The sequence below is a fragment of the Serinus canaria genome, chromosome Z (genome assembly GCF_022539315.1).
Source record: "Serinus canaria isolate serCan28SL12 chromosome Z, serCan2020, whole genome shotgun sequence".
NCBI classification, from domain to species: domain Eukaryota; kingdom Metazoa; phylum Chordata; class Aves; order Passeriformes; family Fringillidae; genus Serinus; species Serinus canaria.
This window is the reverse complement of record NC_066343.1, coordinates 75,002,642-75,016,947: the sequence shown is the minus strand read 5'-3', so window position 1 is coordinate 75,016,947 and position 14,306 is coordinate 75,002,642. Positions and strand designations below refer to the sequence as shown.

The 14,306-nt window shown below is 58.6% G+C and overlaps 1 protein-coding gene across 1 annotated transcript in view; it reads right to left on the bottom strand.

The window, feature by feature from the left end:
• MAPK4 (mitogen-activated protein kinase 4) overlaps positions 1-14,306 on the bottom strand; it is a 55,062-nt gene that overhangs the window by 23,055 nt on the left and 17,701 nt on the right. Inside the window, exon 2 of the mRNA XM_050987271.1 lies at positions 1,576-2,284. Coding sequence (XP_050843228.1) covers positions 1,576-2,121 — 546 coding nt within the window. The 5' untranslated portion in view covers positions 2,122-2,284. The remainder of the gene's footprint in view (positions 1-1,575; positions 2,285-14,306) is intronic.

Sequence of the window (14,306 nt, the reverse complement as noted above, 5' to 3'; positions counted from 1 at the left end):
TCCCACCCCGTGAGGAACTGGAGACACAGTGGCATCTGGCAGAGTTGGACACCAACACGAAGCTGCAGCCCCTGACAGCTCCTTCCACTGCACTGGCTGTTATTGAGGCAACAGGGAATTGCTCAGAAATAACAATAATTCTGCAGCAGACACAAACAGATGATTTCTTCCCTGATCCCACAGTCCCTGACAGCACGATGTTCCTTAAATCAGAGACTTTCTGTGTTCATGTAGCCTGCCTTGTTTGCAGGGGTTTTCTCTGGGAGTTACCCGACTTTAGACAAACAAATCACACGTTTGAAGAGCCGGGAGCCTCTTCCTGAGCTGGGCCATAAATAATGAGTGAGGAAGGGAGCACAGAAAGGGCAGGCAGAGTGACGGGGACCCTGTGCTTGCTTCCTGCAGCCTCATTCCTTTTCCCCAGGCTCTGTTTCTCCCCACAGCCTGGACTGATGTCCGGAATAAATCATGTCAGGATCATGAGACTGTCTTTTTGCCATCCTCTGCTGCCTCCCCTTCCACGTCCCCCTTCCCAGAGCGACGGGCAGAGCCCACAGGTAAATGCAAGAGTGCATTTAAACCTGTTAAATCTGCTGGGCAACAGCAGATCCACGGGCCCACGGACACATCCAGAAAACAGATCCTGCCTCATCCCACCACACCAAACAGTGACTGTAACCAGAAGCCAGCTGCAGACCACACCGTGGCTTTGTGTTCTCTCAGGAACACGCGGAGCCACGGGCTGACGGAGCCTCCACCAGGTTCCTGCGCTGCTCAGGAGCTCCAGCCTGGAAGGCTGGGCTGCACTTCACCTCTGCAGCTCTGTTCAGGATCCACTGGCACGGGGACTGTGTCTTACAGAGCCTTCCCACCCGTTATCCCTCCCTGGCACGCTGCCTGCCCGCCGTCAGCGCTGCCCCGGCCGCTCAGGGTGCTGCTCCTCCGTGATATAGAGTGCCACACAGCAGAGAACCGAAGCGAGGACGGAGCCCAGCAGAGTGGGTGTGGACGTGCCAGGTCCCCTCTCCATGTGCTCCCAGCAGCTTGTGCTTTCTAACAGCAGCAGAGCAAGGAACACAGAGCTTAGTCGTTTGAGTAAAGCCAGCAAACACACTCCTCCCCACAGCCCACTGCTGAGACAGAGCAAAGTGCCTGAGCGTGTGCTGGATACACACAGAATAGAGCAAGGTGAGGCAGCTGAAGGGCACCTAGACCCTTCCCGTGCCCTCTTTGCAGAGCCCTGGGGACTCAGGCTGAGCTCAGCACATGGGCTGTGCCCAGAAAACACGGAAGGCCAGGCTGGACAGGGCTCTGAGCAATCCCATCTAGTTGGGATGCTCGTTGGGATGCTAGAAGTTGTCCCTGCTTGTTGCTGGGGGCTTGGACCGAACGAGCTTTAAGTGTCCTTTCCCAGCCAAACCGTGACTCCCTGGACACGTGTCATGGCTTGGGGCAGAGCGGCCACCAGCAGTGACCACCCGGGCAGGGCTCACAGCTGCCCAAAGAGGATCCAGGACCAGTTCCCCTGGAGGATCCACGGCGGCCCGGCCGCCTGCCCCGCCAAGCGCTGCCCACCTTGTGCGAGTAGTGCTGATCCACGATCCTGGCCAGGCCGAAGTCGCCGATCTTCAGCACCAGATCCTCGGTGCTGATGAAGATGTTGGCCGGCTTGAGGTCGCGGTGCAGCACGTTGGCCGAGTGGATGTACTTGAGCCCGCGCAGCAGCTGGTACATGAAGAGCTTGGCGTGCTCCTCGGCCAGCTTGCCCTGCTCCAGCAGCCGCGCCAGGTCCGTCTCCATGTACTCCTGCACGATGTACACCACGTTGAACTTGAAGAAGTCCCCGCGCAGGCGGGCGCCCTTGGGGCCCAGCACCTCGTAGACCTTGACGATGTTCTCGTGCTCGAGGCGGCGGATGATCTTGATCTCACGGAAGGCGTGCTTCACGCTGCGCGCATCGCCCAGCGTCAGCTTCTTGACGGCCACCTTGCGGCAGCTGCGGCTGTCCAGCGCCGACAGCACCAGCCCGTTGGCCCCGAAGCCCAGCGGGCGGAAGTTGACGAAGCGGCAGCCCAGGTCGTAGCCGTACATGCTGGCCAGGCAGTCGCACTTCTCGGCCATCGCGCGCTTCCCGCTCCTCCGCCCCCGTCACTCGGAAAGCCGGGAATGCCGCAGGGCCTCCAGGTTGGAAAGGCGGCGGGAGATCGCGCGCCTCATTGTCACTCACGGGAGGATGGGGAGCTCCGAGCCCGGCACTTCAACACCACTCAGGGTGAAAATAAACCTGAGCACACACAGACAGAGAAATAAAGTGTTTTAAACGGGGTGAGAAGTCAATGGCCCTTCCAAGGGGTGACCCTCCGAGCCTGGTGCTTCAACACCACTCAGGGTGAAAATAAACCTGAGCACACGCACAGACAGAGAAATAAAGTGTTTTAAACAGGGAGAGAAGTCAGTGGCCCTTCTAAGGGGTGTCTCTCTGAGCCCAGCACTTCAACACCACACTGGGTGAAAATAAACCTGAGCACACGCACAGACAGAGAAATAAAATGTTTTAAACGGGGTGAGAAGTCAGTGGACCTTCTAAGGGGTGACCCTCTGAGCCTGGTGCTTCAACACCACACAGAGTGAAAATAAACCTGAGCACACAGAGAGAGAGAAATAAAATGTTTTAAACAGGGAGAGAAGTCAATGGCCCTTCCAAGGGGTGTCCCTCCGAGCCTGGCGCTTCAACACCACACAGGGTGAAAATAAACCTGAGCACACACAGACAGAGAAATAAAGTGTTTTAAACGGGGTGAGAAGTCAATGGCCCTTCCAAGCAGCGTACAGAAGCACAGCCCGGAGACGTCTACCAAAGCAGAAGGGTTCTTTTTCTTGAGATTAAAAACTTAGCACTGCTACATTTTTCAGCCTCTGCATCGCTTCCCTTCTGTGGTGTCCTGAGACAATGCCGCAGGGCAGGGCTGGTGGCACAGCCCCGCGTCCCCTGTCCCCTGCTGTCCCAGCACCAGGACAGGCTGTGGGGCAGAGCCTGAGTACCCCACGGCCCTGGCCTGCCCCACAGCTCCCTGCTGAGGAGAGGAGAGGAGAGGAGAGGAGAGGAGAGGAGAGGAGAGAGGGAGAGACGACCGCAGCGAGAGGAGACGGAGCGGCTGACGGAGGCAGGAGGAGCGAGGAGAGGAGAGGAGGAGGAAGAGGAGAGGAGACGCTGATCGTAGGAGAGGGAGAGGAGTAGGAGGAGTGAAGTGCGGAACAAAACGAGGTCTTCTCTTCTATTCGCTTCATCTTACCATTTATATTCTCTTCTCTTCTCGTCGCCCAGTCTTCTGATCATTCTCTCGTCTTGCTAGAACTCTTTATGTAAGGCACGTGACAGATGAGGAGAGGAGAGAGAGGAGAGGCTGAGGGAGAGGAGAGGAGAGGAGAAGGGAGGTAAGAGGAGAGTGTAGGAGGACGAGAAAGGGGGGAGGGGAAAAGAAGGGAGGGTCTCGTCTCTTCTCTTATCTTCTCTTCTCGTCTCTTCTCTTCTCGTCTCTGCTTTAGCTTCTGCTTATTTTTTCTGTCTTTTTTCTTTATGTGTCTCTTGATTTTGAGTTTTCAGTTGCATGGCCCGCGCACAGCCACGGTTACAGCTAGCTTTCGCTCTCTTTCTAGTCTACTTCTTCCTTTTCTGCTCTCCGACTTTTTTTTTCTTCCACCTTTCCCTTCCCTCCTTTACATCTCTCTTATCCTTCTTTTCCCGGCCTACAACAAAGCCGGGAGGACTCGGAAGTCAGGAAAGAAGCATGATCACTGTTACTAGTCCCCCCTAAGAGGACCACAGAGGCAGATGCAGCACCACCAGCATTTTTCAGCGGCTTAATTTTCCCTTTTCCATTTGTAAGACGCCGAGATCTGTAATTCTTCCTTTCCCCTTTGCTGCCCTTATGTTTTTTTTCTTTTATTAAATTTTCTTGGGAACATCACTGAGCAATTTGCCGTGGCTGCACAGTGTGTCGTGTCAGCGACTGCCCAGGCAAACCACACAGCAAAACCAGCACAGAAGTGAGGGTGCAGGCCCTCCCTGCTGGGCAGCTGAGAGGGCCACGGAGCTTTCCAGGCTATCACATCCAGAGCTGCTCGGGCAAACAGGGAGATTTTTGCACAAAGCCTTCAGAAGTGTCCGTGAGGATGGGGCACCCCCTGAACTCAGGTCCCACAGCAGCCCCAGGATGCCATCCTGGGGTGTCTGAAATTACAGCTGAATTATATGAAGGATATAAAGTTTGTTTTCTCCCCCACTGAGGTGCGTGTGGACCCAAGAGGAGCTGGATGAGCAGTGGCAGCAGGCTGAGCCATCTCTGGAGCCCAGTCCCAGATCCCAGAGCTCTCTGCCTTTGGCTCTGGAGCCCAGTCCCAGATCCCAGTCCCAGAGCTCTCTGCCTTTGGAGCCCAGTCCCAGATCCCAGTCCCAGAGCTCTCTGCCTTTGGCTCTGGAGCCCAGTCCCAGATCCCAGTCCCAGAGCTCTCTGCCTTTGGCTCTGGAGCCCAGTCCCAGATCCCAGATCCCAGAGCTCTCTGCCTTTGGCTCTGGAGCCCAGTCCCAGATCCCAGTCCCAGAGCTCTCTGCCTTTGGAGCCCAGTCCCAGATCCCAGAGCTCTCTGCCTTTGGCTCTGGAGCCCAGATCCCAGATCCCAGAGCTCTCTGCCTTTGGCTCTGGAGCCCAGTCCCAGATCCCAGAGCTCTCTGCCTTTGGCTCTGGAGCCCAGTCCCAGATCCCAGATCCCAGAGCTCTCTGCCTTTGGCTCTGGAGCCCAGTCCCAGATCCCAGATCCCAGAGCTCTCTGCCTTTGGCTCTGGAGCCCAGTCCCAGATCCCAGATCCCAGAGCTCTCTGCCTTTGGCTCTGGAGCCCATTCCCAGATCCCAGTCCCCAGAGCTCTCAGCCTTTGGGCTGTGCCAGCAGCTCTCCCAGCAGCCCAGGAGTCTCTCAGAGCTGCCGAGGCTTTGGGAGGAGCCTGCTGGCAGCACAGAGGGCAGCGCCTCGCCTCTGCGGGCAAACCAACATCTGCTGGGACCAGCCAGAGCATCCTCGGGGATGCTGGGACCTCCCTGACCACACGCCCTTGCCTGGTGGCAGGTGGGCCATGGCCAAGGGACCATTTCTCAGCTGCTCCAGCTGGGCAAGGACAGCTCAGGGCCCTAAAGCACTTCAGTTTCCAGCTGTGGCTTCCCCCTCTCTCGGGAGCAGAAGGGAACAGAGGGTCTGAAGCAGGAGGGAACAGCCGGGCTTCTCCTCCCGACGATCGGCACGGGGCTCCTGCAGCAGCACCACCTTCCCTGCAGCAGCAGCACCTCTCCCTGCAGCAGCAGCACCTCTCCCTGCAGCAGCAGCACCTCTCCCTGCAGCAGCACCACATCTCCCTGCAGCAGCAGCACCTTCCCTGCAGCAGCAGCACCTTGCCTGCAGCAGCAGCACCTCTGCCTGCAGCAGCAGCACCTCTGCCTGCAGCAGCAGCAGCACCTCTCCCTGCAGCAGCACCTCTGCCTGCAGCAGCCACCTCTCCCTGCAGCAGCACCACCTCTGCCTGCAGCAGCAGCACCTCTGCCTGCAGCAGCAGCACCTTCCCTGCAGCAGCAGCACCTCTCCCCTCAGCTGTCTGTGAGTCCAGAGGAGCCAGGACACCTCTCCTGCCCCAGCCTGGCCCCATCCTGCTCCCAGACACCCCAACGCCCTGCTGCACCCCACCTTGACCCCTGTGCCACCCCCGAGGGTCCCTCTGGGCCAGGGGGACCTCCCAGCTGCACAGGGGCTGTGACCTTGCACAGGGAGGTCCCAGGTCACGCGCTGGGCCCAGCGCTGCCAGAGGAGGAAATAACATATAAAATAAAATAAAATAAAATAAAATAAATAAATAAAATAAAATAAAATAAAATAAAATAAAATAAAATAAACCAAAACAAAATTAAATAAAATAAATAAAAACTAAAACAAAAGAAATAAAAATAAAAATAAAAATAAAAATAAAAATAAAAATTAAATAATATTATATGATAATAATTAAAATAAAATAAAATAAAAATTTTAACAAAATAAATAAAAATAAAAGCAATTAAACTGAAATAATAAGATATAATAAAAATTAAAAATAAAAAAAATGAAAAATAAAATGAAAAACAAATAAATTGAAATAAAAGAATAATAAATGAAATATTTTATATCAAATAAATAATTAAATAAAAAATTAAAAAGCACATAAAATAAAACATAAAATAAAAAAAATAAAATAAAATAAAATAAAATAAAATAAAATAAAATAAAAATAAATAAAAGAAAAAATAAAATAAATAAAATAACAGTGGATCTGCTCCTGCTGTGTTCTTCACCCCAGAAGGATGTCTCTGTTCGAGCCCTGCTCACCAGAGCTGCTCCAGTACCCTGTCAGAGGGCTCACAGCCTGGCCTGAGCCCTGCGCTCCCCCGTGCTGGCACCCTGGTGCCCCTGGCAGGGATTTCCAGGAACACCAAACCACAGGGAGGGCACTGGCGGCTGAGCGATGCCCGGGGCTGAGGGGGAGGAGGAGGAAGGCGGCACTGGGGCAGCGGCGATGCCGTGGGGAGGGAGCCAGCGCAGAGCTGAAGGGAAGGCACGGCAGGGAGGATGTGGGCAGGGCAGGAATACCCTCCGGGAGCGCCTGCCAGCAGCTCCGAGCCGTTTGGCAAGAGCTGCCGGCTCCTCCAGCCGGGAAACAGCAATAATTACAGCCTCGGTAAAACCAGCAATTATCCAATGCTGGCTGCTGCACGCCAGGGATGAGCAGAGAGAGCGGCGGGGCCGACAGGGAGCGGGGCAGGAACCAGGGAGGAAAACCGGGGGGAACAAGGGAACAGGAAGGGGGGTTAATCCTGAGGGTCCGAAAGGAAGGAGCAGGAACGTGCACCATGGAGAGGGAGAAGGTGCTCCATGGAATGGGAGAAGGTGCTCCAGGGACACGTAGAAGGTGCTCCATGGAATGGAGAAGGTGCTCCATGGAATGGAGAAGGTGCTCCAGGGACAGGGAGAAGGTGCTCCAGGGACACGTAGAAGGTGCTCCATGGAATGGAGAAGGTGCTCCATGGAATGGAGAAGGTGCTCCAGGGACAGGGAGAAGGTGCTCCATGGAATGGAGAAGGTGCTCCATGGAATGGGAGAAGGTGCTCCATGGAGAGGGAGAAGGTGCTCCATGGAATGGAGAAGGTGCTCCATGGAGAGGGAGAAGGTGCTCCATGGAGAGGGAGAAGGTGCTCCATGGAGAGGGAGAATGTGCTCCAAGGACAGGGAGAAGGTGCTCCATGGGCAGGGAGAAGGTGCTCCATGGAGAGGGGAGAAGGTGCTCCAGGGACAGGGAGAAGGAGCTCCATGGAATGGGAGTAGGTGCTCCATGGGCAGGGAGAAGGTGCTCCATGGAATGGGAGAAGGTGCTCCATGGAATGGGAGAAGGAGCTCCATGGAATGGAGAAGGTGCTCCATGGAATGGAGAAGGTGCTCCATGGAATGGAGAAGGTGCTCCATGGAGAGGGAGAAGGTGCTCCATGGAATGGAGAAGGTGCTCCATGGAATGGAGAATGTGCTCCATGGAAGGGAGAGGTGCTCCATGGAATGGAGAAGGTGCTCCATGGGCAGGGAGAAGGTGCTCCATGGAGAGGAGAGAAGGTGCTCCATGGAATGGAGAATGTGCTCCATGGAATGGGAGAAGGTGCTCCATGGAATGGGAGAAGGTGCTCCATGGACAGGGAGAAGGTGCTCCATGGAATGGAGAAGGTGCTCCATGGAATGGGAGAAGGTGCTCCATGGAATGGAGAAGGTGCTCCATGGGCAGGGAGAAGGTGCTCCATGGAGAGGGAGAAGGTGCTCCATGGAATGGAGAAGGTGCTCCATGGAGAGGGAGAAGGTGCTCCATGGAGATGGAGAAGGTGCTCCATGGAATGGAGAAGGTGCTCCATGGAGAGGGAGAAGGTGCTCCATGGAATGGGAGAAGGTGCTCCATGGAATGGAGAAGGTGCTCCATGGAGAGGGAGAAGGTGCTCCATGGACAGGGAGAAGGTGCTCCAGGGACAGGGAGAATGTGCTCCAGGGAATGGAGAAGGTGCTCCATGGAATGAGAGAAGGTGCTCCATGGAATGGAGAAGGTGCTCCATGGACAGGGAGAAGGTGCTCCATGGAATGGGAGAAGGTGCTCCATGGAATGGAGAAGGTGCTCCATGGAATGGGAGAAGGTGCTCCATGGAATGGAGAAGGTGCTCCATGGAGAGGGAGAAGGTGCTCCATGGAATGGAGAAGGTGCTCCATGGAGAGGGAGATGGTGCTCCATGGAATGGAGAAGGTGCTCCATGGAATGGAGAAGGTGCTGCTGGATCCCCTGGAGCTGCTGGTGGCTCTGAGGAGCACGGGAAGGCTCAAGGGCAGCCTGGGGCCTGCTGAGCACCCAGGGGCTGCAGCAGCAGTGGGGCTTCTCCCAGTGGGCAACCACCTGAGCTTCCCCAGCCTGGGCTGCACACCTGGTCTGTGCAGAGAGCTCTGGGAGAGAGCTCGATGAGGAAAAAAACACATAAAAGTAACCAAAACAATTAAAAGTAAGTAAAATAAATAAACGTAACCGAATGAAATAAAAGTAACTGAAATCTCTTCTTGGAAATGGGAAAGGGCTGGGATAGCTGTGCTTTAACATGGGGCATGGTGGCTGTGAGACCCATCTCGGCACCTCATGGTGGTACAACATACTGCCCCTGCCCCAGCCCCAAAAACCAGCCCCAGCCCCCGAACCCAGCCCCAGCCCCAGAACCCAGCCCCAGAACCCAGCCCCAGAACCCAGCCCCAGCCCCAGAACCCAGAATCCAGCCCCAGAACCCATAACCCAGCCCCAGCCCCAGCACCCATCCCCAGAACCCAGCCCCAGAACCCAGCCCCAGCCCCAGAACCCAGCCCCAGAACCCAGCCCCAGAACCCAGCCCCAGCCCCAGAACCCAGCCCCAGAACCCAGCCCCAGAACCCAGCCCCAGCCCCAGAACCCAGCCCCAGAACCCAGCCCCAGAACCCAGAATCCAGCCCCAGAACCCAGAATCCAGCCCCAGAACCCAGCCCCAATACCTAGCCCCAGCACCCAGCCCCAGAACCCAGAACCCAGCACCCAGCCCCAGAACCCAGCCCCAGCCCCAGAACCCAGCCTCAGAACCCAGCCCCAGTCCCCAGCCCCAGAACCCATCCCCAGCCCCAGCCCCAGAACCCAGCCCAGCCCCAGCCCCAGAACCCAGCCCCAGCACCCAGCCCCTAGAACCCAGCCCCAGAACCCAGCCCTAGAACCCAGCCCCAGAAACCCAGCCCCAGCCCCAGCCCCAGCACCCAGCCCCAGAACCCAGCCCCAGAACCCAGCCCCAGCCCCAGAACCCAGCCCCAGAACCCAGCCCCAGCCCCAGAACCCAGCCCCAGAACTCAGCCCCAGAACCCAGAACCCAGCCCCAGGACCCAGCCCCAGCCCCAGAACCCAGCCCCAGAACCCAGCCCAGAACCCAGCCCCAGAACCCAGCCCTAGAACCCAGCCCCAGCCCCAGCCCCAGAACCCAGCCCTAGAACCCAGCCCCAGCCCCAGCCCCAGCACCCAGCCCCAGCCCCAGAACCCAGCCCCAGAACCCAGCCCAGAACCCAGCCCCAGCCCCAGAACCCAGCCCCAGAACCCAGCCCCAGCCCCAGAACCCAGCCCCAGCCCGCTGCTCAGCCCTCTCCAGGCTCATGGTGGTGGGACTGGGTGGTCCCGGGGGCCCTTCCCACCAAACCCTGCTGTGGTTCTGCCAGCAGAACCCCCGGGCTGCTGAGCCCAGGTGGGGCTGGGCAGGACCCGGGCGAGCTCCCACGCTGAGCTCCTTGGCTCACTACAGACGCAGTGGAAAGAAACCAAGTTCTGCCTCGTCAGCCTAATTATTAATAATTAGTAGAGCTCTCGAAGCACTGAAAGGGAAAACGCAGCATATGAGGAGGAGAAAGGGAAGAAAGAGCCCTGTCTTTCCTCACAAGCAGAACGAGGGCCTTTGTGTGCTCCGGGCTGTGCCTCACCCCCACAGCTGAGCCAGGATCCCACAGGATCCCATGGGAGTGGGAGAGAGTCAGGCCAAGGGAAGGGATTGTGCCCCCGTGCCCCTGGGCTCAGGTGAGACCCCACCTGCAGAGCTGCCCCAGCCCTGGCTCCAACTCCACAAGGACCTGGAGCTGCTGGAGCCAGTGCAGAGGAGGGCACGGAGATGCTGCCAGGGCTGGAGCCCCTCTGCTCTGGAGCCAGCCTGGCCCAGCTGGGGCTGTTCCCCTGCACAAGAGAAGGCTCCAGGGACACCTCAGAGCCCCTGCCAGGGCCTCCAGGGGCTCCAGGAGAGCTGCACAGGCACTGGGCACAAGGCATGGAGGGACAGCAGCCAGGGAATGGCTTCCCAGGGCCAGAGGGCAGGCACAGATGGGATCTTGGGAATGAGGAATTGCTGGCTGGGAGGGTGGGCAGGCCCTGGCCCAGGGTGCCCAGAGCAGCTGTGGCTGCCCCTGGATCCCTGGCAGTGCCCAAGGCCAGGCTGGATGGGGCTTGGATCAGCCTGGGACAGTGGGAGGTGTCCCTGCCCATGGCAGGGGTGGGACAAGATGGCCCTAAAGTCCCTTCCCACCCCTGCCAGCCTGGGACTCTGTGATGACCTCAGCTTGCGTCGGTTCTGATCTCTGCCTGCTCCCCCCGGCCAGCAGCAAACCCCTCGGGCCAGGCTGACAGCCTCCCAGGGAGGGACAGAGGGGTTGTTTTCCCTGCCATCCCCACTCTCCAGACACATCTGGCTCCTACCGGTGCCCGGCAGCACCAGGGAAATGCCACCAGCAGTCCCACCTCAGCGCTGGCCCTGGCTGCTGTAATTAACAAGTGTTAATTTGCTAATGGGAGCTCCCAGCGGTGTCGGACAGGAGCGTGCCCAGCTGCTGTGGAGCAGCAGAGCCGAGCCCAGCAGCTGTCAGCCTGGTCAGGCCGGCTCTGATATCCAGCCAGGCAGCCAGATCCAGCGGGAAGCTCAGGGAGCTGCAGCAGGGCAGGGCCAGCAGCTCCTGCAGCCCAGCGGGTGGGGGGACAGCACGGACAGAGGGGGGAGCACCAAAGGGACAGCAGGGACTAACCCAGCCTGCTGACACACCCCCAGCCTGCTCCAGAGGGACAGCAGGACACAGGGACACCAGCTCCAGGGATCAAACCCACCCTGCTGACACACAGCCAGCCTGCTCCAGAGGGACATCAGGACAGCAGGGACCAAACCCAGCCTCCTGACACACAGCCAGCCTGCTCTGTGTGCTCCACAGAGGGACAGCAGGACACAGGGACATCAGGGATCAAACCCACCCTCCTGACACACCCCCAGCCTGCTCTGTGTGCTCCAGAGGGACAGCAGGACACAGGGACACCTGGGTCTAACCCAGCCTGCTGACACACACCCAGCCTGCTCCAGAGGGACAGCAGGACACAGGGACAGCAGGGACTCACCCACCCTCCTGACACACCCCCAGCCTGCTCCAGAGGGACAGCAGGACACAGGGACACCAGGGTCTAACCCACCCTCCTGACACACAGCCAGCCTGCTCCAGAGGGACAGCAGGACACAGGGACACCAGCTCCAGGGATCAAACCCAGCCTGCTGACACACAGCCAGCCTGCTCCAGAGGGACAGCAGGACACAGGGACACCAGGGTCTAACCCACCCTCCTGACACACAGCCAGCCTGCTCCAGAGGGACAGCAGGACACAGGGACACCAGAGATCAAACCCAGCCTGCTGACACACAGCCAGCCTGCTCCAGAGGGACAGCAGGACACAGGGACAGCAGGGATCAAACCCAGCCTGCTGACACACAGCCAGCCTGCTCCAGAGGGACAGCAGGACACAGGGACACCAGCTCCAGGGATCAAAGCCACCCTGCTGTCACCCAGCAGGACACAGGGACAGCAGGGATCAAAGCCACCCTGCTGTCACCCAGCAGGACACAGGGACAGCAGCTCCGAGGGCTCTGAGGGAGTGCTAACTTCCCTGCCAGCCCCTTGCCCAGCTGCTGGCGGTGCCAGCTGGAGGGCAGAAAGGTTCTGGTGCCCCAGGAGGCTGGCACCACGGCGCAGACCAGGGGTCCCTAACTGATCCCCTCTGTCCTGGCATCGCCCAGACCCGCAGCTGAGGGAGCAGAGCCCCTGGTGCCAGCCCTGCCCTGCAGCCACGGGCACGGGAGGGACCAGGGGAGGACCAGGGGAGAGTTAAACCACCCAGCTGAAAACAAGCCGCTCTGAATTCAGGAACAAGGCAGGAGATGTGGAGCTGCTCCCCCCGCGAGCGGCGGGTGCATTTCACAGATTCAATTCCCCTCTCACTCGCTGCTTCACAGGGCAGCTCCAGCAGCTGCCTCTGGTGCAGAGATTTTATGGTGGGTACCCTGATTTCCATGAAACACACAGATGGGGGAAAGAATTTAGAAGTTTTCCTTCATTCCTCCATCGTTCCTGTCTCTCTCCTGTGCGCAAGGGCAGCGCTTGGTGCTGCTGGGGCTTGTGCTGACCCTTCTGCTGCCTCCATCCTCCGAGGGCTTGGGGAGCCCTCACAGCAACTGGGGGGCTCTGGGTGCCCTTGGGGGCTCTGGGTGCCTTCACACAGCTCTGGGTGCCCTTGGGAGGCTCTGGGTGCCCTGGGGGCTCTGGGTGCCCTGGGGGGGTCTGGATGTCCTCACAGAGCTCTGGGTGCCCTCACAGGAACTCTGGGTGCCCTGGGTGCCCTCACAGGGCAATGAGCTGCCCAGCTCTGAGGGCCACTGAGGTACAAAAGATGCTCCTGAGCTGCGTGTCCCCTGTACCAGAGTCTCCAGCTGGGACACTCTGCCCTGGCCCCCAGGGACCCCGAGGGCTCTGGGGCTGTGTGACAGCCAGCTGGGGGCTCTGGGGGCTGTGTGACAGTGTGACAGCCAGCTGGGGGCTCTGGGGCTGTGTGACAGTGTGACAGCCAGCTGGGGGCTCTGGGGCTGTGTGACAGTGTGACAGCCAGCTGGGGGCTCTGGGGGCTGTGTGACAGCCAGCTGGGGGCTCTGGGGCTGTGTAACAGTGTGACAGCCAGCTGGGGGCTCTGGGGGCTGTGTGACAGCCAGCTGGGGGCTCTGGGGCTGTGTAACATGTGACAGCCAGCTGGGGCTCTGGGGCTGTGTGACAGTGTGACAGCCAGCTGGGGGCTCTGGGGCTGTGTGACAGTGTGACAGCCAGCTGGGGGCTCTGGGGCTGTGTGACAGCCAGCTGGGGGCTGTGTGACAGTGTGACAGCCAGCTGGGGGCTCTGGGGCTGTGTGACAGTGTGACAGCCAGCTGGGGGCTCTGGGGCTGTGTGACAGTGTGACAGCCAGCTGGGGGCTCTGGGGCTGTGTGACAGTGTGACAGCCAGCTGGGGGCTCTGGGGCTGTGTGACAGTGTGACAGCCAGCTGGGGGCTCTGGGGCTGTGTGACAGTGTGACAGCCAGCTGGGGGCTCTGGGGCTGCTCAGGGTGAGTGAGTGAGGCTCTGGCTGCTCTCCCGTGGCACGAGGCTCCCCGGCAGACTCAGAGCCCCTCGTCCAGAGCTGCTTGCAGCAGAGGCAGGGGCAGCCAAAGCAGCACACCCCGGGTGTGTGAGGGTGGATGTCACCCTGGCAGCCCCATCAGGGCAGCTGCAGGGCACAGCTGCAGTGCCCCAGTGGTGCCAGCAGCCTGCTCCCCCAAAAACCTGCTCTCGGGGGTGTCCCACTGCCCTGGCAGCCTGGCTGTGCCCTGGAAAGTGCCCAGGGGGATGGTGCTCCTGCTCCCCTGAAAACACCACTTGTCAATGTGCCTTTGCTGCCAGGAGCCACGCAGAACCTCGGCAGCAAGAAGAGCTGCCAGCTAAAAGCCAGAAGCCATCGAACAGCAAGTCACAGGAGGGCCAAATCCTCAGGAGGAGGAAAATGGGTTCTCCCAAACCCAAGGAAACAGCACAAAGCGACCCCGAATCCTGCCGTGGCCAGCAGTGAACCACACAGGGAAAACCCGTGCTCTGTGAACATCACCCAGCCCTGCAGAGCCAGCTCTGCTGCCCAAACCTGACTCAGAGAAACAGGAATTCTCCTCCTGAACAGCTAGGGCAACTGTGGACAGGCCAAAATACACTCAGAGGGGAAAAAAAAAATAAAAGGAGAAAGAAAAATCAGACAACGCTCATTAGCTCACAGAGAGAACAGAAAACAAAAGAGAACTTGCTGACACTCGCAGGGCTTTGGGCAGTGTGGGAGAGCCACCCAT